Raw genomic sequence first — 13,596 nt, 5'->3', positions numbered from 1 at the left:
TTTGTAGATCTGCTGCTATTTTTGAATAATTGAATCCTGAAAAGTAAGTTTTAGACAGAGACAGAGACAGTATTCTTCCATTGACAATGTAGTGAACACACTTGGAAAGGGTTTGGAGATAAATCAAATTTACTGAAAAACAAACAAACAAACAAACCTATGGTCAATTTTTAACTCTTATAATTTTATAGTATATGATTGTATAAACAGGAACATACATGGACATCAATGAGGATCTATTACATGTTTAAAATACCTTTTTTTACTCCCCTCTTAGCAGGTATGAGTATAATCGTTTTAAGAGGTTAAATTCTGGTTCTCATGTTTACCTCGGTCAAAAGGTTGACATACAGTGTTAAGTGGCAAAAGCTAGAACATAATAACACAAAGACAATTAGAAACCATCAATTTATATTCTGAATTAAAACAAAACAATTATGGATTCATCCATTCATGTCTGAGCTTGACAACTTGCCTTGAATGAGCTGATATGCTTACATAACATCTGCACAAGTGACATTAATTTAACTCGGAGAGTGTACCAAATGGCACCAAATGGACCTGTAAGGGTCCTTTTGGTTCCATTCATACACAATCTGAGTTAAAGGAGGTGTAAGTGATATGTTTTTGTGCAAAACAAAACAAAAATCCCCCTTTTTTAATGTTAAAGCTCTTTATTCCCATTGCTCCAGATCGAGTGTTTGTCTCCCCATCTCTCCAGCTCTTTAGTAAAACACAAAATAACATTTTGAGTCACAATACCAGTTTGATCCAATCCACAAAGATCATTCAGTTCATTAATTCCTTTTTTTTTTACTTGTTTATCCTGTAATCCTGTATGAGTTGTCTCATCATTGGATAAAATCAACATCCCAAACTGGAAAATGTATTTTGTGTGTTTACTTAAGAGCTGGAGAGACAGGTAGACCCTGTTACTGAACAAACACCCTATAACAAAGTTCACTGTCGGAACAGGGAGCTGTTTAACACTTAATTTAACAAAGAAAAGATCACTTTACACACTGCCTTTAATAAATGAACTAGGATGTTGACTGTCTACCTGGTCAAATCAAGACAACGATACACATATCATAGAATGAGGTTCTGACAATGATGCCCTACAGCAGCGATTCCCAACATGCGGTTCGGGGCCAACCTGTGAGCCGTGAGGATATTGGAAGTGGGCCCCCAAATATTAGCAAAACACTACAATTTTAATGATAATATAACATTAATAATAAAACGTTCGTTCCATTGATCCAAGCTGGAACACACATGAATTTGATTGATCATTAAAATTAACATGGGGCCGCGAACACTTTCAAGATCAAGTGGGGGCCCCCTGGTCCAAGAAAAGGTTGTAAACTGCTGCCCTGAACGATACAACAAAACCATTCTGCCTCCCGAACGCAGGACAAAGTTGCTATAACACAGTGAATCAGAGATGAATGGAAGTGCGCTGATTTCAGTCTCCAGGTATGTATACCCAGCATGCACCTGGGAGGGGGGGTAGTCAGGGTTGTGGCAGACCATACAGCCCTCCCCCATTGTCTCTTGGAGTGCTTTAGTGTAGTTAGTTGGAGGAGGCGTATGGGGGTAGACGGGGTGGGTTGCTGACATTGATTAGACAAAAACAATAAAAGATGGCTGCCTCTGAGCGTAAAAGCAGGCGACGGAGACAGCTTGAACGGAGATTAGTTGACTATCCGTGGTGGAGCAGGGTGGTGGTGCTGGGTGGATGGATGGAGGGGGGCCGGTGGCAGGTTTGGGTGGTGGGTCACAGTCTGTAGTTATTACCCATGGAGATGACACAGGTTGGGATTGTTAGTGTGTGTGTTTTTGCTACCATCGATGGGTTTGGGCCAACAGGCGGGTCAGTGGATGAGAAGGTGGCTATAGGGGACACGTTCCTAAGAGTTCTTGCAGACCACCTTCATAGTGATGGTCTTCACCTCCGAGTACTCCCTCAGGCCGCTCTCACCCCTGGAAAACAGAAAGTTGGAAATAAGGGAAATGTGGGACTTAAAAAAACACTGAAAACACCCCAAAGTCGGTTGAGCGGAGGCCCTCAGGCCCTATAGTAGTGATTTATTTTTTTTGCTCTACGTTAAATATCTTCACTGAAATGCTCACAATGCTCCCTAAAAAAATCTAGTCTCTGTGACACTTCTATGGGGGCTGCACGCAGTCTGCCAAGTGCCAACACTGTTCTGTTATCTGTGAGAAGCTTCGCTTCGTTTTAGTTTCGCAACATTGTAACAACAACAATAACAAAAAAATAATTAAGATTACCAACAATAGTATGTAGAAGACAGAACATTCTGTAAATTATTTTCATTAATTTCAGGTGCTGAAAAGTGATGCATGGAACCTAATTTCTTAACAGTATCCATATGTTTTATGTGTGCGTATTCATCTACAGTACTATGTATAAGTATATATACGCTATAGGCACGTTGTGTGTGCAGTCTTAATATCGCCTCTGTCAGGTGGAAACCTCATGTGTCTAAAACGTACTTCTCAGGATTCAAATTTAAAATGGCAAAAGTAGCAGGTCTACTACTATTGTGTGACACTGTAGTATGATCAAGTAGGCCCTTAATTGACCAAAAAACACAAAACCTTAGACATAGTTCCTTTAAACGTAATGTACAATTTAGCACTATGTAGACACAGTACACTGCTGCAGGTACTGTGTAATATAATCATACAAAGTATTACATTATGCAATTTTGCCCATGGCGGATTTCAAAGCACACAGTCAATATTAGTTATAGCCTGGCTTACAGTGTGGATACGGTAGGGCCAGCAACCAAAATGAATACTCACAATTCACGTCCATTGCCAGACATTTTATATCCTCCAAATGGACACTGCGTGCTCAGGGCATTGAAGCAGTTTATCCTAAGGCATATACAAAACATACATCATTCTTCTGCATTTCCAGGCATGTGTTTTGTTTAGTCATTGTATCATGTTACACGGTGAAGTCACTGTCAAGAGCACAGTGGAGTTAACATGCAGTGTTTTAGATTACAGTAGGTGCACAAGTACCTTTTTTTAATGTATTAAAAACAATTTTGTATATAAAGAAATATATTTAAAAATATGTAAAAAAATAGCACAGGTCATTTACATTGTACCATTTAGCTTGATACTCTTATAATTAGGAAAAGGTCAGTATGTGTGAATGTAATAATATTGCAATCATTAAACAACTAGCCCAATGGACACCAATACAGCTATACAATGTTCTCTAAATGAAAGACAAATATTTCAGGGTTATGGAATCTGATATAATAACAATACCTCTGACTATACCAGAGTGGCCACTTATGATGGTAGAATAAATAATGTGTCTTACCACACAGTGCCAGCCTGCATGGCTGTGGATATGGTCATTGCTTTGTTGATATCATTTGTGAATACAGCAGCAGCTAAGCCATATTCTGTGTTGTTGGCTCTTTCTATCACCTCTTCAATAGTTTTGAACTTCATGATCTGCTGCACGGGCCCAAAGATCTGCAAATATTCAAGAATATATGATTAATATGGACATCAGGACACACAGTTACACACTAGTGGGAACAAACATGTCTTGGGAATGACAAATTCATAAACCACATGAAACCTATCATCCCAATTCTGGACATGTCATCATAAGTAATTAAAAAAACACTGCCCCTCACGTATTAGAAGGACAATGTCCGTCACCAGAACCAAGGAGGGATGTTTTTTTTGTCATTCAAGTATTTTTATTACTTTTACTACTTTTACAACAACATTACAACCAACAAAAACAGACAAAAGGAGGGATGTTGTTGATGAAAACATCATAGTTAAAATGTAGTTTCATTTGTATAGGGAGGGGGGCGTGTGTGATTAAATGAATATCAAATATCTAAATACTGAATCAAGCAACTTAAAAACTGTCTGGAGTGCTCACAAAAGCCTGAGTAGACGTTAAAATGTCCCTTTAAGTCTGCTCATTAGCCCCTATCTGCAGCAGTCAAGCAGTAATAATGAACAATGCTAATCATAACACGGTGTTGTTGTACCTCCTCTTTGGCGATGCGCATGTCATCGCTCACGCTGGAGAAGACTGTGGGTTCAATGTAGTACCCGTTCAGGCCCAGAGCCTTGCCTCCACACTCCAGCTTGGCTCCTTCACTGATGCCACTCTGGATGTACTCCAGGATGCGGCTCTGCTGCTCCTGGCTGATCTGTATAGGCACGGAGAGGGGAAAAGATGTAATAGAAATTAATGTGAGAGACGGGTTGGGCAGAGAAAGGGGGAATTTCTGCAAATGAAAAGAGAGGAAAGAAGAAGTATACACGGTATACACCGGTGTTAATTTATCTCAGAGTGAACAAATAAAACCCAATGGACACTTATTTGGGTTATTTTGGTTCCATTTGGGCGACCAGATCTCACTTTGGAAAAGCAGTTTGACGGTTATGAGGGTACTGAGGGCGCTCTCTCTTTTTGAGATACCCAATCCCATTGATATTTGCGTATAACCTGTCTTCTACCTTGAGCCAACCTGTTTTCACTAGTTTAAATAATTTAATAAATGATAAATGCAAAACGAACGGTTTTGGACATACAAGATTTTCACCCGACCACGACAATATCTGAACTGTCGCTGGAGTAGCGGGAACGTCGCCCCCTGCAATGTTGTGGCCCTCGGCTCGGTACCCTAGACATAATTCGGCCCTTGGGGAAAACTAATTGGGGAACCATGGCTTAGGTTCTCACCTGTGGACCCTGCTCGGTGGTGGGGTCGAAGGGGCTTCCCACTATCCTTCTCTTGGCCCTCTCCACACTGCGACGGACAAACTCCTCGTAGATGGGCTCCTCCACGTAGATGCGAGAGCCCGCCGTGCAGCACTGGCCGGCGTTGAAGAACACTCCCTGGTGGGCCTGTTCCACTGCCAGCTCCACTGCGGGGGAAGAACAGCAGGGAAGGGCTTAAAAAACAGCTACTACAACAACCTGCTTGTTTCAGTGAAAACAGATTCAACCATTTCTTTTAGATCTGTGGTTCTCACGTCAAGGAACCCCAAACTGATGTATTTGGCCACGGACCCCCCATCTGAAAAGGGTTTGTGCCAGGGACACCAAGAAGAGATATACTGTGTGTGTGTGTGTGTGTGTGTGTGTGTGTGTGTGTGTGTGTGTGTGTGTGTGTGTGTGTGTGTGTGTGTGTGTGTGTGTGTGTGTGTGTGTGTGTGTGTGTGTGTGTGTGTGTGTGTGTGTGTGTGTGTGTGTGTGTGTGTGTGTATATATATATATATATATACTTTTTTTTTCTTTCTTTTTTTAAAATCAAAATTATTCAAAATATTTTAAACATTTTCGACTATTTTTTCAAATAGGGAGACTCCTGTAACCAACACTAAATATCAATGATTGCGATCAGTTAATTTAACCTTTACATTCAACTGGCGCTATCACGTTATATGCAACAAAAACTGAATTGCAAAACGAAAAAAGAAAAAGAAAAATGAAGAGGAAATAGAGTTGTACAACAGGGGCTGAAAAATCTCTGGCTAGTTACAGGAACAAGATTTGTCCCAATAGCCCGTAATAACTCCTACTCTGTGAACATGTGATACGGGACACCTGAGAGACAGGGCCCTGCTGCATGGTGCTGCACGAGGGGTTAAACGGAGCGACGTGATTTATGGATCCCGGCAGAAGCAGGCCGACTGGGGCAGGTTCCATTCTCCTGATTTACAGGCCTTGAGGAGCCCCGTGTCACGGCTGCTGAAAGCATTTGAGAGCCGTGGCACCAGGGGCGTCACACCAAATTCTGGGCCCTGGGTACAAGGATTCACTGCGGGCCCCCCATGAATGTTAACTATTGAAAAATAGCAGATATACAAGCTCACGGCGCGGCACCGAGTGCCGCGCCGCGAGCTTGTAGATCTGCTATTTTTGAAAAATCGTGAAAATGTGTGCAAGAAACCTATGTCAAGGACCCCCAAGATGATATGTATTTGGCCACGGACCCCGATCTCAAAATATTTAGTTCCAGGGACCTTCCAGAAGCAAAATTTGAGTTAGAAATGTCCGCTTAAAAAATACATTATATTCAAAGATTTTCACACATTTTTTTCACAACTTTTCAAAAATAGCAGATCTACAAGCTCGCAGCGTGGCACTCGGTGCCGCGCTGTGAGCTTGTATATCTGCTATTTTTCAATAGATAAAGTTATTAGGGCCCCTCCACCTTGGGCCCCAGTAACTCAGTCCCACTTGCCTACCCCTTGTGACGCCCCTGCGTGGCACCCCCAGTTTGGTGAGCCACTTAGAGAGAGAGAATACTTGAGAACTATCCACCCATTTAGAGAGAGCATACATGAGAACTGTCCATCCATTTAGAGAGAGCATACATGAGAACTGTCCATCCGTTTAGGGATTCACAGCACCACACTACAAAAGCTTTTGAAGCAACTGCAGGATTCTCTGCAGTCCATGTATGTACTGTACCTGCAGCCTATATCCACTTTCGAGTGGATAAAAATTCATGATAATGGGACACATGTAACTAAACTAAACACTCCCTGACAGAGCTATACGTTCTTTCCTCCAGGGCAGGACAGACTCGATCTGGACCATGAGGGGAACTAGCAACTGTTGTGACCACCTGTACCCTGCATCTAGCGGGCCGTCTGTAAGCCACATGAACCCTAGCGTCAAATTTTCTGAACATATAGGCGGACATTCTGCAAAAAACAGTCAAACAAGCTCACAACTCGTTACAACGCAATGTGAGTTTGGAGATCTGCCTTTTTTTACTTGGTCAACAGTGACCACTTATATGGCTTAGTGACTACCGATATGTCTTTTTTGGCCATATCGGTATGTGCCGATATGCACCGTTATGCGCCAAAATGAAAAAATGCATGTTAGTGTCTGTGTCACTCCAAACTACTATTTTTCTCGGAAAAGTACAATTGTTTTTATAAGTCTTAAATAGAATTCTTTGCAAAATCCACACAGTTTTCATTCCAGCTAAAACCAATATCGGCTGCATATCTGATATCGGTCATTGTACCTTCTCTAAAATCGGTTATTGGTCGGTCACAAAAATCCATATTGGTTGGTCTCTAGGCTTTAAGTGGTTATTGATGACAGGCAAATGGGCACAATTAATAAAACACTGAGTCAAAACTTACTATCAGCATCTGCAAAAATGATGTTGGGATTCTTCCCTCCCAGCTCCAGTGTTACTCTCTTCAGATTGCTCTTCCCAGCTGCTTCTTGGATCAGCTTTCCGACCTAGGGAGGAAGCAGATCTCGGGTTTACTCACAGAAGAGGCAGGCCTGGCTGTGGCCAGCTCAGTAAATCAGCTGGATACGACCATATAAAAAAACATGCAGGTTGGTTCACTCCAAACAGGCTGATGCTGCCCAATGTAGACCCGGTGAAACATGAGTTCTTCAAATATATAGACTGAATATCTGTTACGCCGCTTTTGAGAGGCAACGGCGGAAAAATAAAGTGATGTTTCAGCATTGAACGGCATCCTACAGCCTGTCTAACGAAGGATCTCAACCACAGGGTCTTGTGGGTGGTATGGGGTTCTGTGACTGTGGTAGTTAGTTAAGCTAACATGCCGTGCGACTGAGAGGGTGCTTGTGGTATAATATACGACTTTGCGTCCCGGTTTTTCATCAAAAGTGTTGATGTCTCATAACAAGAATATTACTGGAAATCCATCTTTTCTTTCTCCCCCCCAAGCTCCAGATTTAGAGTTCAGATATGCAGGAGCAGCAGTCCTGGTTTTATGGTGTACAATTTCTGAGATAACAAATCCTGAGTATTATTTGAGGCTAACCAGCTGGTCTCGTTGTAGCTCGGAGACATATTTCTTTACTGACCCAAAGTGTGATGGAACATGATGTTCATGTGACTGTAATCTCTCGGAGCTGTGAGGTATTGTATACTTTCGATAGATAACAGCGAGTCATAGAAACCCCAACAACCAGGCCCTCATACCTCTAAACAAACAAGCTCATTTCCGTGTTACTGACACAGTCTGTTTTGTTTTCCAAGAGCCAAGAAAAATGAGAATGGAGAGGAGAGGACAGAGAGGGTGGGGGGATACCGGTTCCATGTCACTCTACACCTCTTAAGTGGAAAATGAAAGGAACTCAAAAAAGGATATTTAATATTGAAATGAGTACATTTCTCAATGAGTGTAAGAATAGAATGGAATAGAATAGAACGGTGGTTCTCAGACATTTTTCATGGCAAGGGCCCCCAAATTTGGCTCACATTCCCCCGATTTTAAATATTTTGCAGAGACCCCCCAGAAGAGAAAATGTGTCAAGATTAGTAAAAAATCTTTGAACATAGCAGATCTACAAGCTCAAAAACTGTTTAGAACTGTTCTTCATTTTAATGAGGACCCTACTAGAACCCCAGGGGGTCCCCAGCTAGTTCATTACAATTAACTACTTTAGCTAACATTACATGCTTTGCTGGCTATTCAAAAATAGCAGATTTACAAGCTCACACCGTGTCATGAGCTTTTACATTGTCTATTTTTGATTTTTGAATAACTTCTGGGGTTCCCTGGCTCAAACTCTTTTCAAATATGAGGTCCGCGGCCAAATACATATCAATGTGCGGGTCCTTCCTTGGCATGAAAAAGTTTGAGAACCCTGTGGAGGGCTCTGTTGTGTATGGTGGTGCCACCGGTGTATAGCCCTGGTCATCCTAAAGGCACAGCTTCAGTGCCTTTAATCACTCATGGTGTGAGTACACGCATGAGTTGTGTGGTTCCTGAAATGCACCTGTAGCTACAACACCGCCATCCTGCACCCTGCGGCAGGGATGCTCACTGGTTCAGTGGGGACTGCTACTATGGTGACTCACTGTCTGGGCATTGACAGCCTCTTAGAGAGCACAAGGCTCGTGCGGGCCCTAATTGACTCCAGATCAGCAGGAAACAACAGAAAAACTAGTTAAAGAAAACTAGGCCACTCATAGGAAATGTTCACTCACCGCAGATGTGTGTGTGTGTGTGTGTGTGTGTGTGTGCGTGCGTGCGGTGCGAGCACGTGCATGCGCACACGCAAGAGAGCATCATGAAGTGCATTCAAATGAGAGCGAACGTATGACTAGGTAGGATGTTGGAAAGACAATGTTGGTTCAAGGTTGATTCATTGGCATAATTAAATCACTTATCTTGTCTAGATAAACACTTAGAAAACTGACTTGCAGCCTAATACTTCTCATATTTTAATACTTGAGTTATTGGAGTCAAACTGTAGGATCCAAAAACAAATCTGCAAAACTCCTCAATCTGGATTCATTCAGGCCTAAAATTAGGAGAAATATTTTCTCGTCATGTTTTGACATTTTGCTTTGGTTACCGTGTCTGTTTGCGTTCTTATCGCTGATAGTAATCTATGATGTCTATAGATGGATTGGGTGGAATGTTTGATATGGTGCTGGAACAGCTGGGACCGCCGTTGAGATTTGTTCTTACATTAAGTGAATTATTAAAACCATGAGGTCTCCATCTAACATTAGTCCCAGTAGGGCTTAGCAATACTCTGCAGCATCCACTCGCGTTATTTTAGGGTATTATACGAACTATGTGACAGAATTACAGAGAGAATGAGATAAACCATTTAGGCATTTACTGTTCATTACTGTTAAGTTGTTAGCCTGAACGCATGTGGATAGCAGAGCTCTTGGCTTCAATCTACCATAACTTTACATAAATGTCCTGGTTTTGTCTGCAAGTTTTGAAATCTCCCTTCCCTTCCACAGACGAATTGATCCATCATTTTAAATTTGTTTTGTTTTTTTCTTTGGCCTCGACAAACGATCAACAAGTAAGCAAGTCGTTTCTGCTCGAACATAACAACTGACCGGAAGCCAGCTGTCATCGCCAGAAGAATTTGTTTTTGTGGTCAAATTGAAACCATTCTACACAGCGTACAACATGTGTGTGCTTATTGTAATGGCCATGTCTTCCCTCTCTCCCTCTCCAGACACGCTTGCCAGAGAGTCAAAACAGGGAGACTATAAACCTCAAGGCTACTCCAAACACGACATATCCCTGGCTCATTTCACCATGAGATACATGTGAAATATAGACTAGGCCACATCAAAACATAGACATGTTACATGAAGATTGCTGTATACACTTTTACCAGGAAGGTTTTGCCTTGTGGTTTTTAGAAATAACAGATGTTTCGCAGAAATGGAATCTGCTGTCACCGGCCTGAGGAATGTGTTCTGACCACAACACCTCAGAGAGCTCAATGCCTAACATGGTATGCCCTTGGTCATTTAGTTTTCCATTAACTTCGTCCCAACCCTGCAAAGCCATCTTGTCTGTGTGTGTGTGTGCGTGCGTGCGTGCGTGCGTGCGTGCGTGCGTGCGTGCGTGCGTGCGTGCGTGCATGTGTGTTTGTGTGTGTGTGTTGAGCTCCATGAAAGAATGAAAGATACAGCAGAGAGGTATTGTAGTATTAATCCCCGGGAGGGAGGTGGGCGGCTGTAGCCAGTGTCTGAAGCTCTAGCGGTATATCGTCGGCAGATACAGTAGGAGGCAGGCAGATATGAGGTTTCTCCCTCCTATCTGCCTGCCTTTTGACATACACATTTTGACTGTTCATTGAAGATTTTCGTGCTATGTCTGTTCCTGATGACCACGCATGTGTGCGCATGTTTTGCGTGCACATGTGCTCCGAGATAAATCGAGAGAGCCCTCCTGTCACGAGAAGTAATGACAGGGCATGCAGCAGCTAACTTACATAACAGTGAGACCCCATTTGTTTGTCATTTACAGTACTTCAGTGCACACAATGTCCCCCATAATGACACGGCAGCCATGCTCTTATGCTCCGCACATGTTTGGTCACTTGTGTGTCACAAAAAGCAGAGTAGCGGTATATAGGCCAATGGTTCTCAACCAAATACCTTCTTGTAGATCTGCTATTTTCACAATATTTATCTGTGGAGCCGAGTCAAACTAAACTAAACGTAATGATGACTCAACTCCTACGATTCCAAGTGCTTGTCAGGGTGGGGGGTCCCCACTCCCCAGTTAAAATATGATTATTTTGGGCAGGGGACCCCAGTTCAAACATGATTATTTTGGGGGGTCGCGGCCTGAAAAGGTTGAGAACCACTGGTATAGGCAAGCGTCAATGTGATCCATATCATTAGGATGAAATTACCTCGGTTGATCCCGTGAAAGCCACTTTGTCTATGCCCATGTGCGAAGAGATCGCAGCTCCTGCCGTTGGCCCGAATCCTGGCAAAATATTGATGACTCCCGGTGGAAAGCCGGCCTGTCAAAACAATATGGGGAGGAAACAAGCTTTAGAGGAGATGACAGCAGAGCCAAGCAAAACCACAGGCAGTGTGGGGGGAATCCGGACCCAACCCAACCTCCCTACCAAGCAGGCCCCGATACAGAATCCACAGAACATAAAAAAAAAGAAGCAAACAGACACGGAGGCTCCGAAAAATGGGGTGAGGCCTGCGAAGCGAGAGATAACGGAGGGGCTGTTGCTGTGTGGCTTTCCAACATTTCAATGAACGAATCGATCATCATTGATTTAAAAAAAGGGGAAAAAAAGGCAATTGATGTCATTATAGGCAAAAAAGAACTACATAAACTTAGTTTAAATAGCTGATCTACAAGCTCACAACATTGTGAGCATGTAGATCAGCTATGTTCATTATATTTTGCATGACAGCAATGTGTGTAAGTAGGTTGGTCGATTCGTTGACAATAATCTCAATAAGTCTCTGTCGGGTGGAAACCTCATTATGTCCAAAATTGTTGCTTTTCAGGATTCAAATTGAAAAACAGCAAAAGTACATTTGATGCTTTAGTGTAACGCTGTAGTATGATCAAGTAGGGCATCAACACAAAAGGTTAGCATATGGAGTTTGCAGGTTTTTGCCTGACAATATAAAAAATCCCTATTATTTGAATAAAATAATATGGATAGTCGCAGCCCTACTCCGTGCGGTGCAGTGCTATTGTGCAGAATGAGTAGCTGTACAGTGGTGGAAAAAGTACTAAATTTTTTTACTTTAGTAAAAGTATCAATACTGCTGGTTCGGTTCGATATTTTGGTGTCACGGTTCGATACTTTTTCGATGAAATGTCCTTGATTTTTATAACGTATTTTGAACAATACGGTACCCAACCTCTAGGGTAGTGGTTCTCTAAGTGGGCTCTGCGGGACCCTAGGGGTCCTTGAGGGGGTTCCAGGGGAATGTGGGTGTGTGGAGTGGTATTGTATTGTATTGTTCGGTACGGTACAGGGTCATTCGGTTCGTTACACCCTCGTATTGAACGGTTCGATATCGATACATGTATTGTTGCACCCCTAATATATATATATATATATATATATATATATATATAATCATATATACCGGTATATATGTATAATCATATAGATCTGCAAAGTAACTAGTAACTAAAGTTTTCAAATAAATGTAGTGAAGAAAATGTACAACATTTGCTTCTTAAATGTAGTGGAGTAGAAGTAAAAGTATTGGAAATAGCTCAAAGTTGTACTTAAGTACAGTATGCTATCTACTGTCCACCAGCGTAGCTGTGCTGTACCTCTTTGATCAGAGCGCCCATGTAGAGGCAGGTGAGTGGCGTCTGCTCGGCAGGTTTAATGACCACCGTGTTCCCACACGCCAGCGCCGGACCCAGCTTCCACGCCGTCATCATCAGGGGGAAGTTCCACTGCAACAACAAACACATTTGTATTTGTATTACTTTGTATCAGTAGTATATACTTGTGAGGACATAAACATGTTATGGACAATTTTACGAATAGTTTTTAACCCAATTTACCCACAAAAAGCAGTGGTTCTCAAACGTTTTAATTTCAAGGACCATCATAACTCTGAGAGTGTACAAATGGAACCACAAACGGGAGTTACAGACTTGTATAGAACCCCCCTCAAGGAACTCTGAGGGACCCCACTTTGAGAACTACTGCCCTAATGACTCGCTTGAACTTGTGTGCTGGTGTCGTGTCCCAAAATATAGCAGATCTACAATGTCTGTTTCTCAAAAATTCTACTAAACTTGTGGGGACATTTGGCCTTCACAAGTATAGTAAAACAAGTACATTTGTGTGTGCGCGCACACACACACACACACACACACACACACACACACACACACACACACACACACACACACACACACACACACACACACACACACACACACACACACACACACACACACAGGAAGAGGACATCATGCATCTGACTTGACACACTGGGTGGTCACAAGTCAAACCCAATAAGTCATTGCTGTTAGTCACTTTACTCTCATTTTTAACTCTGTCTAAACATAAGTCGAAGAAAAAAGGGGTTTTCGGCACTTCTACGGTATTTTTCTCTTCCCACAGCACGGGGGAAATTGCAACACATGTGCAATACTTAGAGCCCGTATCACTGTATTACACACAGTCCTGTGTTATTTCTGCCTTACACGGGAACCCATGGGGCTCTGCAACAGAACCACATGCTCTCTCTAAAACTCTTGCGCAATCAACACTAGCTACATCACACAGGA

General features: G+C 42.4%; 1 protein-coding gene across 1 annotated transcript in view; it reads right to left on the bottom strand.

The window, feature by feature from the left end:
* Positions 1-1,035: 1,035 nt before the first annotated feature.
* aldh1a2 (aldehyde dehydrogenase 1 family, member A2) overlaps positions 1,036-13,596 on the bottom strand; it is a 35,806-nt gene continuing 23,245 nt past the window's right edge. Inside the window, exons 6-13 of the mRNA XM_080729838.1 lie at positions 12,622-12,750; positions 11,213-11,326; positions 7,186-7,288; positions 4,760-4,944; positions 4,059-4,223; positions 3,365-3,522; positions 2,830-2,904; positions 1,036-1,983 (exon numbers count right to left, since the gene is read on the bottom strand). Coding sequence (XP_080585964.1) covers positions 1,911-1,983; positions 2,830-2,904; positions 3,365-3,522; positions 4,059-4,223; positions 4,760-4,944; positions 7,186-7,288; positions 11,213-11,326; positions 12,622-12,750 — 1,002 coding nt within the window. The 3' untranslated portion in view covers positions 1,036-1,910. The remainder of the gene's footprint in view (positions 1,984-2,829; positions 2,905-3,364; positions 3,523-4,058; positions 4,224-4,759; positions 4,945-7,185; positions 7,289-11,212; positions 11,327-12,621; positions 12,751-13,596) is intronic.

Source organism: Nannobrachium achirus (assembly GCF_963921795.1).
Source record: "Nannobrachium achirus genome assembly, chromosome: 7".
NCBI classification, from domain to species: domain Eukaryota; kingdom Metazoa; phylum Chordata; class Actinopteri; order Myctophiformes; family Myctophidae; genus Nannobrachium; species Nannobrachium achirus.
The sequence above is the reverse complement of the archived record's forward strand: the minus strand, read 5'-3'. Positions and strand labels throughout refer to the sequence as shown.